Here is an 8,933-nt window from a genome sequence, read left to right as displayed (position 1 = left end):
CAGCGGTCCAAGACCTGTGAAGCCCCAGGTCCAAGACCTGTGAAGACCTCTACTTGACACCTAACATCTTCTCAGTGTTTCTCCTTGTTCTTTCAACCCTGCCGCCATCTTTCTCTTGTCGGTTCCAAACTGCTGTAGCACGGTTTCCCATTTTTGACTGATCTCGCAACATAGTCTTTTGTCACAGTTTTTTTAATGTCTTTTACGCTTTCTTTCTCATTTTGTTTTCTTCAGAGCTACTGAAATACTGTTTTCCATTTTTGTACTTGATGCCTATCAACCTCCCATCCTCATTCTTAATATTCAGAACCCCTGGGACCATCCCACTCACTATTTTTTTCTGGTTCAATGTTAGAAAATAAACTAAGCAGTCCCATAGAAAATGATAGAGAAAGCATCCCAAAATATAGTTCCCATTATAGCATCTGTGAGCGCACGGGCAGCACCATTGAGGCAATCTCCATTTTGAAATAGTCCTAAAAAAAATCACAATTAGCTGACCCCTTCTGATGACCCAGTTGGGCATAACTCCAACAGGTTCATCAGGAGGGGTCAGCCAATGAAGAAGTTGGAAGTCCCACCCAGTTGACGACATTAAAACGGTGGAAGCCCTCAATGGCACTGTCCATACTAAAACAGCCTTTTGGCCACTATAGGCCTCTATCATTCTCTATCGATGAACAATGAGAGGGCAGGTACGCGTGCGAACAATAGGCACAACTGAGTTGTTTTTCGCAAAGTTGCCTGAATGCAACGTGCATCCCGTTACAGTACCAGTCAAAAGTTTGGACAAACCTACTCATTCAAGTGTTTTTCTTTATTTTTACATTGTATAATAATAGTGAAGACATGAAAACTATGAATTAACACATATGGAATCATGTAGTAACCAAAACAAAGTGTTAAAGAAATCAAAATATATTTCATACAAGATTTTTTTAAATACCCACCCTTTGCCTTGATGACAGCTTTGCACACTCTTGGCATTCTCTCAACCAGCTTCATGTGGTAGTCACCGGGAATGCATTTCAATTAACAGGTGTAATTTGTGGAATTTCTTTCCTTCTTAATGCCTTTGAGACAATCAGTTGTGACAAGGTAGGGGAGGTATACAGAAGATGGTCTTTTACCAAATATGGCTAAGTCCATATTATGGCAAGAACATCTCAAATAAGCAAAGAGAAACAACAGTCCATCATTAATTTAAGACATGAAGGTCAGTCAATCCAGAAAATGTAAATAACTTTGAAAGTTTTTTCAAGTGTAGTCGCAAAAACCATCAAGCTCTATGATGAAACTGGCTCTCATGATGACTACCACAGGAAAGGAGAGTTACCTCTGCTGCAGAGGATACGTTCATTAGAGTTACCAGCTTCAGAAATTGCAGCCCAAATAAATGCTTCACAGAGTTCAAGTAACAGACACATCTCAACATCAACTGTTCAGAGGAGACGGTGTGAATCAGGTCGAATTGATGCAAAGAAACCACTACTAAAAGACAACAATAATAAGAAGAGACTTTTTTGGGGTAAGAAACATGAGCAATGGACATTAGATCGGTGGAAATCTGTCCTTTGGTCTGATGAGTCCAAATCTCAAATTTCAAAGACCGCCGTGTCTTTTAAAGACGCAGAGTTGGTGAACAGATGATCAGTTCAATGCACACTTAACTAACATGGCTACCACAGCATTCTGCAGTGATACACCATCCCAACTGGTTTCAGCTTAGTGGGACTATCATATGTTTTTCAAGAGGACAATGACCCAACACACCTCCAGGCTGTGTAAGGGCTATTTGACCAAGAAGGAGAGTGATGGAGTGCTGCACCCGACCTCAACCCAGATGGAGTGCTGCACCCTACCTCAACCCAATTGAGATGGTTTGGGATGAGTTGGACCGCAGAGTGAAAGAAAAGCACCCAACAAGTGCTCAGCATATACGGAAACTCCTTCAAGACTCTTGGAAAAGCATTCCAGGTGAAGCTGGTTGAGAGAATGCCAAGAGTGTGCAAAGCTGTCATCAAGGCAAAGGGTGGCTACTTTGTAGAATATAAAATATATTTGGATTTGTTTAACACTTTTTTGGTTACAACACGATTCCATGTGTGTTATTTCATAGTTTTGATATCTTCACTATCATTCTACAATGTAGAAATATAGTTTAAAATAAAATAAAAATCTTGAAGGAGTAGGTAGGTCCAAACTGTTGACTGGTGCTGTACATCCGAAAACGATTAAACAGCCTAAACATTAATTTGATCAAATAAGCATCACATACAGTGGGGCAAAAAGTATTTAGTCAGCCACCAATTGTGCAAGTTCTCCCACTTAAAAAGATGAGAGGCCTGTAATATTCATCATAGATACACTTCAACTATGGCAGACAAAATGAGAAAAAATCCAGAAAATCACATTGTAGGATTTCTTATGAATTTATTTGCAAATTACAAAACAAAACATCACTGCTCTAGAGGAGATCTGCATGGAGGAATGGGCCAAAATACCAGCAACAGTGTGTGAAAACCTTGTGAAGACTTACAGAAAACGTTTGACCTCTGTCATTGCCAACAAAGGGTATATCTCACTAGTCATCCCCAAAGCCAATTCCTCCCTTGGCCGGCTTTCCTTCCAGTTCTCTGCTGCTAATGACTGGAAGAAACTGCAAAAATCACTGAAGCTGGAGACTCATATCTCCCTCACTAGCTTTAAGCACCAGCTGTCAGAGCAGCTCACAGCACCTGTACATAGCCCATCCAACTACCAACTACCTCATCCCCATACTGTGTTTATTTATCTCACTCCTTTGCACCCCAGTATCTCTACTTGCACATTCATCTTCTGCACATCAATAACTCCAGTGTTTAATTAGTATATTGTAATTACTTCGCCACCATGGCCTATTTATTGCTTTACCTCCCTTATCTTACCTCATTTGCACACACTGTACATAGACTTTTTATACTGTAATATTGACCGTATGTTTGTTTACTCCATGTGTAACTCTGTGTTGTTGTATGTGTCGAACTGCTTTGCTTTATTCTTGGCCAGGTCGCAGATGTAAATGAAAACTTGTTCTCAACTAGCCTACCTGGTTAAATAAAGGTGAGAAAAAAATATATAATAAAAATAATGGCACAGATACAAAGATGAGTCCTCTATCTCTATGGTCCCACCTGCTCTCTCCTCCTCCCATCTTTGAGATCATATATTTCTCGTTATAGTGGGCACTCAACTATCTTGTCAATATAATAGATCGGGCTCTCCAACCCTGTTCCTGGAGAGCTACCCTCCTGTAGGTTTTCGCTCCAACCCGAGTTGTAACTAACTTGATTCAATTTATTAACCTTAAGCATCTAATTATTAGAATCAGGTGAGCTAGATTAGGGTTGGAGTGAAAACCTACAGGACAGTAGCTCTCTAAGAACAGGGTCCTGTAATAGATCATCTTTGTTTGAGTGGTAAGGCGAAAGCAACTGAATGTAGACAAGTAGAAGTCAGGGGAGGTGCATCTCAGACAGCCAAAACCTCAAAAAATCAGTCATGTTTAACAGCATAGTGCAACACACTTTGAAAGGCGGAGACCATTCCATCGAAGTTTCCCAATCACTCACAGCTGGCACAAAAAATATATACTTTAAATGTTTGAACCTTGATGATCACTACATTGTGTTAGTTAAAGTTACATCAAATGTAGCCTACAATGTAACAATTTCTATCAGCGGGCTACAATGTTACTGTTATGGTTAATTTCGGCATACATGCTAATTGGCATCTTTCCATGAACTAAAAACGTTCAAGATAAATATGCAGTCAACCCGTGGGAAAAAAAAATTGATTGTTGCGGTGGGAATTGTAGTTCTTCTGGCCTTCCCAATGTTCTCGCAACATTACCGTGACGTTGTTGCAACGTGATATCATGCGCTGGCTGTGGACTGCTTGATAACCACTTCCGCTTTTTTCCACGCAAGTCAACATTTGCGTTTACCTAGAAAGACAGTAAAGACATTGTAGAAAGGTTTTTGTCGGTTAAAACTCACGTTTAGGAGATCGACAGGTTGAGATATTTATGGAGCATAATAATGGAGATACTTCTAGCTGGTCGATGCAGCGACGAATGGAAGGTTTGGTCAACAAACACATGGCAGACATAGCACTAGAAACACTCCAACAGAGACTATCAGCTGTGTCCGACGAAATGAACCATCTTGCGGAACATGTCTCGAGACGCTCGGAGGATGTTCCCAAGTATGATATTCCAAGACGCACAGATGTAAACTTTGACGTTGAGTCACTGAGTGCAACATTTAGCACGGGTGGTGTTGGGGAAAAGTTGGCGATCCCCGGCACCTCATCATCAGCAGGTAACGTTTTACCCTTGCTTGATTAACTATAGTTGTGTTTTTAAAGTGAATTTCCTACTTTGTTTTGTATTTTCTTGGAAGTAACAAGTATCGAGGAAAAAATAAAGAATCCCAGTATTGATTCTGTTGTGTGACCAATCAGATTCTCAGGAGAAACATAGTACCCCAGGCTACATTTCTAATTGGCTGAAGAGTTACAGTAGCCAATGAGACTCACTCGCTGTTTTAGATTGATGGGGAAAATGACTACAGCTAGGCCTGTCACTGTTCCAAAATGTGACACAAAATACGACAAATCAACAAACTGACATGTAAATTCTACTTTTTTCTTCTTCCAATTCTTAAGAAAAGAACACTTCCTTGAAAATAAGAAACATCTTCATAGAAAAAAACATGTTTTGTAGTCTCCAGCTGAAATTATTAGTCCCTATGCTGGAATCAAATAAAATTATATTAGTCACATATGCCGAATACAACAGGTGTAGACCTTACAGTGAAATGCATACTTACAAGCCCCTAACCAACAATGCAGTTGAAAAAATATGAATAAGAAATAAAGGAACAAGTAATTAAAGAGCAGCAGTGAAATAACAATAGCGAGACTATATACAGGGGGTACCGGTACAGAGTCAATGTGCGAGGGCACCGGTTCGTTGTGGTAACTGTGGTAATATGTTCATGTAGGTAGAGTTATTAAAGTGACTATGCATAGATAATAACAGAGAGTAGCAGCGGCGTAAAAGAGGGGGTGGGGGGGGGCAATGCAAATAGTCTGGGTAGCCATTTGATTTAGTGTTCAGGGGTCTTATGGCTTGGGGGTAGGAGTCTTTTGGCTTGGGGTAGAAGTCTATGACTAGGGTGGCTGGAGTTTAACTATTTTTAGGGCCTTCCTCTGACACTGCCTGGTATAGAGGTCCTGGATGGCAGGAAGCTTGCCACAGTGATGTACTGGGCTGTACGCACTGCCCGCTGTAGTGCCTTGCAGTCGGAGGCCGAGCAGTTGCCATACCGGGCAGTGATGCAACCAATCAGGATGCTCTCGATGGTGCAGCTGTAGAACCTTTTGAGGATCTGAGGACCCATGCCAAATCTTTTCAGTCTCCTGAGGGGGAATAGGTTTCCTCCATTGGCCCCTACCTTGACCCTGTGTCATCCTAAATCAGTTTCTATCCACTGTTCCTCAGAGACGGCTGCCCAGCGTAAAATCATCTCCCTGCTGGTGGAGATTAAGGAGGAGCAGCAGAGACAGTGGGGCGTTTTGAGGCAGATGCAGGCCAGGGTTCAGGGCCAGAGCTTTCCGGTGGTAGAGGAAGAGGTGGAGGCTCTAGACATTGATATCCCACTGAGGACCATGGAGCAGCTAGATGACACAGAGAGGCACCTGGAGGATGCAGGAGCACAGAAGAGAATGGTAGGTGGACCGAGTGACCCGCAAAGGCTTGAACCAGTGACAAGCACACTACCTAATGTTGTAGTATAATACTGCTAAATAATGGGAAGTGATTGTGTTATAAATGGTGTATGTGTCTATCTATGACAGGTGTCTCACCTGTCACGAATGGGTGGGGCCACGTTTGATGATGCGGTGCGAAGGCTCATGCAGGCAGTGCTATCTTTTGCTGTGGGCTCTGAGCTCAACTGGGTGGGCCGAGGCCAGAAAAGGAGCTTCAGAAACACCCGCCTCCAAGGGGTTCTCTTCTGTAAGTACCGGTATCATATCTTACACATACTGTTAGGGTTGGAGAGAGGGATGCATGATGCAGAAAGATCAGTCTCCATAGACATTTGGAATGTAAACCACTGAAGTGAATTGGGATGCAGCACTGACCTCACTACTTCTCTCTCTATCACCGTAGGTGCTCTGAAAAGAACCCCAGTGGGCAAAGAGGCCACACATCACCAGTTTGCAGACGTGGTGAAGAAGTGGCTGCGGTTCGCCCCATTCAGACAGGGAGGGAGTGGTCGACGGCATTATAAACCACCTGTTGACTTCCTGTGTCCAAAGGAATGTGTAGATCTGCCTACACATCAGCCTACACATCCACAGTAACTCACAATCAGCTTATTACATATATTATATTGTTTAACATTTTAGTATTTTTTCCTAAGTTTGTTACATTGCAAAAAATAAATGCTATTTGAATGTGAATACATGTGGTTTGGCCCATGTTACTTCATACAGGGCCAAACCTGTGATCTGCTCAAGTAACTTGGACCCCTGCATAAATCATGCAACGAAAAAGAGGTGTAAATCACGTGCCAAACTCATTCCACGGAGGGTAGAGTGTGTTTTCACTCCTCCCTTGTACTTGATTGATGAATTAAGGTCACTAATTAGTAAATAACTTCAGTCACCTGGTTTTCTAGGTATTAATTGAAAATAAATAATAAAAACCTGCAGACACTAAGCACAACATGGAATGAGTTTGACACCCCTGATGTAAATTGAAGATGTATTCTCAAAGTCCAGTTTCTCACACAGTTCTCAAAATTATGCCCACAATGTATATGATCTTGTATAGTCTCCAATAGAGTCACATCCCATGATGCTCCTCACATCACAGATCTGTCAGGTGTGGTTGGATGTTTGTCCCTGAGTAATTCAAACCAAATACTGCTGCAAAACCTGTTGATAAAAGTTGTGTATTGCAGTTAATGCTTTGAAGGTACTGATTAGAAAGCTTTCCGGCATATTTTTTACCCCACTAATGAGAGTATGTGCAAATATACACTACCATTCAAAAGTTTGGGGTTACATAGAAATGTCCTTGTTTTTGAAAAAGCACATTTTTTTGTCCATTTAAAATAACATAAAATTGATCAGAAATACAGTGTAGACATTGTTAATGTTGTAAATGACTATTGTAGCTGGAAACGGCTGATTTTTAATGGAATATCAACATAGGCGTACAGAGGCCCATTATCAGCACTCCTGTGTTCCAATGGCACGTTATGTTAATCCAAGTTTATAATTTTAAAAGGCTAAGTAATAATTAGAAAATCATTTTGCAATTATGTTAGCACAGCTGAAAACTGTTGTGTTGATTTAAAGAAGCAATAAAACTGGCCTTTAGACTAGTTGAGTATCTGGAGCATCCGCATTTGTGGGTTCGCTTACAGGCTCGAAATGGCCAGAAACAAATTATTTTCTTCTGAAACTCATCAGTCTATTCATGTTCTGAGAAATGAAGGCTATTCCATGTGAGAAATTGGCAAGAAATGTAAGATCTCGTACAACGCTGTGTACTACTCCCTTCACAGAACAGCGCAAACAGGCTCTAACCAGAAGAGGAGTGGGAGGCCCCGGTGCACAACTGAGCAAGAGGACAAGTACATTAGTGTCTAGTTTGAGAAACAGGCGCCTCACAAGTCCTCAACTGGCAGCTTCATTAAATAGGACCCACAAAACCCCCGTCTCAACGTCAACAGTGAAGAGGCGACTCCAGGACGCTGGCCTTCTAGACAGAGTTGCAAAGAAAAAGTAGATATTCTATTAAAAATCTGCAGTTTCCAGCTACAATAGTAATTTACAACATTAACTATGTCTACACTGTATTTCTGATCAATTTGGCTGTTAATATAGGCCATGAACATTGCAGTTTGTAGTAGGTCTATGACGTTTTCATCCTTACGAAGGCGCAGGCTTCCGGGTCATTCAGATGACCTCTTTCTGCACATTATTTTTTCTATATAACTGTGAGTGAGTGAATGTTAGAGACACGAAAGCAATTTACTATATGTTAAAAAGTAATGTCTATATAAGCTTATTTCTTGTAACAACCATCATACATTGTAAATATCCATAAATTGATATTTGTAAATACATATTTCTCATTCATTTCTGTTTCCTTGTTTTGTAATGAAAAAATGTGTAATTGGGATACCAGTCCAAACTGTTATAGCTCACTGACATCATTGATTCAGGTATGGTTTGTGCTGGGCACTGAGAAACACACACAAAGGCATTTTTAAAGAAATAGCTGTGTTTCTGGTTGTTTCTGGTGAATTTTGAAGGGAAAATACATCCAAAACATGCCTGATAATTTGGTCAATACACTACCGTTCAAAGTTTTTAGAACACCTACAGTACCCAAGCAAAGGTTTTTCTTTATTTGTACTATTTTCTACATTGTATAATAATAGGGAAGACATAAAACTATGAAATAATACATTGGTAATCATGTAACAACCAAAAAAGTGTTAAACAAATCAAAATATATTTTATATTTGAGATTCTTCAAATAGCCACCCTTTGCCTTGATGACACTCTTGGCATTCTCTCAACTAGCTTCACCTGGAATGCTATTCCAATAGTCTTTAAGGAGTTCCAACATACAGTTGAAGTCAGAAGTTTACATACACTTAGGTTGGAGTCATTAAAATTAGTTTTTCAAACACTCCACAAATTTCTTATTAACAAACTATAGTTTTGGCAAGTCGGTTAGGACATCTACTTTGTGCATGACACAAATAATTTGTCCAACACTTGTTTACAGACAGATTATTTCACTTATGTACTGTATCACAATTTCAGTGGGTCAGAAGTTCACATATACTAAGTTGACTGCCTTT

General features: G+C 40.5%; 1 protein-coding gene across 1 annotated transcript; it reads left to right on the top strand.

The window, feature by feature from the left end:
* The first annotated feature begins 3,672 nt into the window (after positions 1–3,672).
* Positions 3,673–8,199, top strand: LOC121846758. The gene is made up of 5 exons (XM_042323895.1): positions 3,673–4,361; positions 5,546–5,772; positions 5,902–6,061; positions 6,218–6,407; positions 7,623–8,199. The coding sequence occupies exons 1-5, from the start codon at positions 4,067–4,069 to the stop codon at positions 7,705–7,707; spliced, it is 957 nt and encodes a 318-aa protein (XP_042179829.1). The 5' UTR covers positions 3,673–4,066; the 3' UTR covers positions 7,708–8,199.
* The last annotated feature ends 734 nt before the right edge of the window (positions 8,200–8,933 follow it).

The sequence above is a fragment of the Oncorhynchus tshawytscha genome, linkage group LG01, assembly GCF_018296145.1.
Source record: "Oncorhynchus tshawytscha isolate Ot180627B linkage group LG01, Otsh_v2.0, whole genome shotgun sequence".
NCBI lineage: Eukaryota > Metazoa > Chordata > Actinopteri > Salmoniformes > Salmonidae > Oncorhynchus > Oncorhynchus tshawytscha.
Note: the sequence above shows the minus strand (reverse complement) of the source record. Positions and strands in the feature narration are given on the sequence as shown.

What these genes read in the sequence shown, in the direction of transcription:
- LOC121846758 (XM_042323895.1), top strand. Translation starts at nt 4,067, where the DNA reads ATGGAGCATAATAATGGAGATACTTCTAGCTGGTCGATGCAGCGACGA. An exon ending in CAGGAGCACAGAAGAGAATG is followed by an intron (nt 5,773 to 5,901) that starts GTAGGTGGACCG and finishes TATCTATGACAG; the next exon opens with GTGTCTCACCTGTCACGAAT. An exon ending in CATCAGCCTACACATCCACA is followed by an intron (nt 6,408 to 7,622) that starts GTAACTCACAAT and finishes CTCCCTTCACAG; the next exon opens with AACAGCGCAAACAGGCTCTA.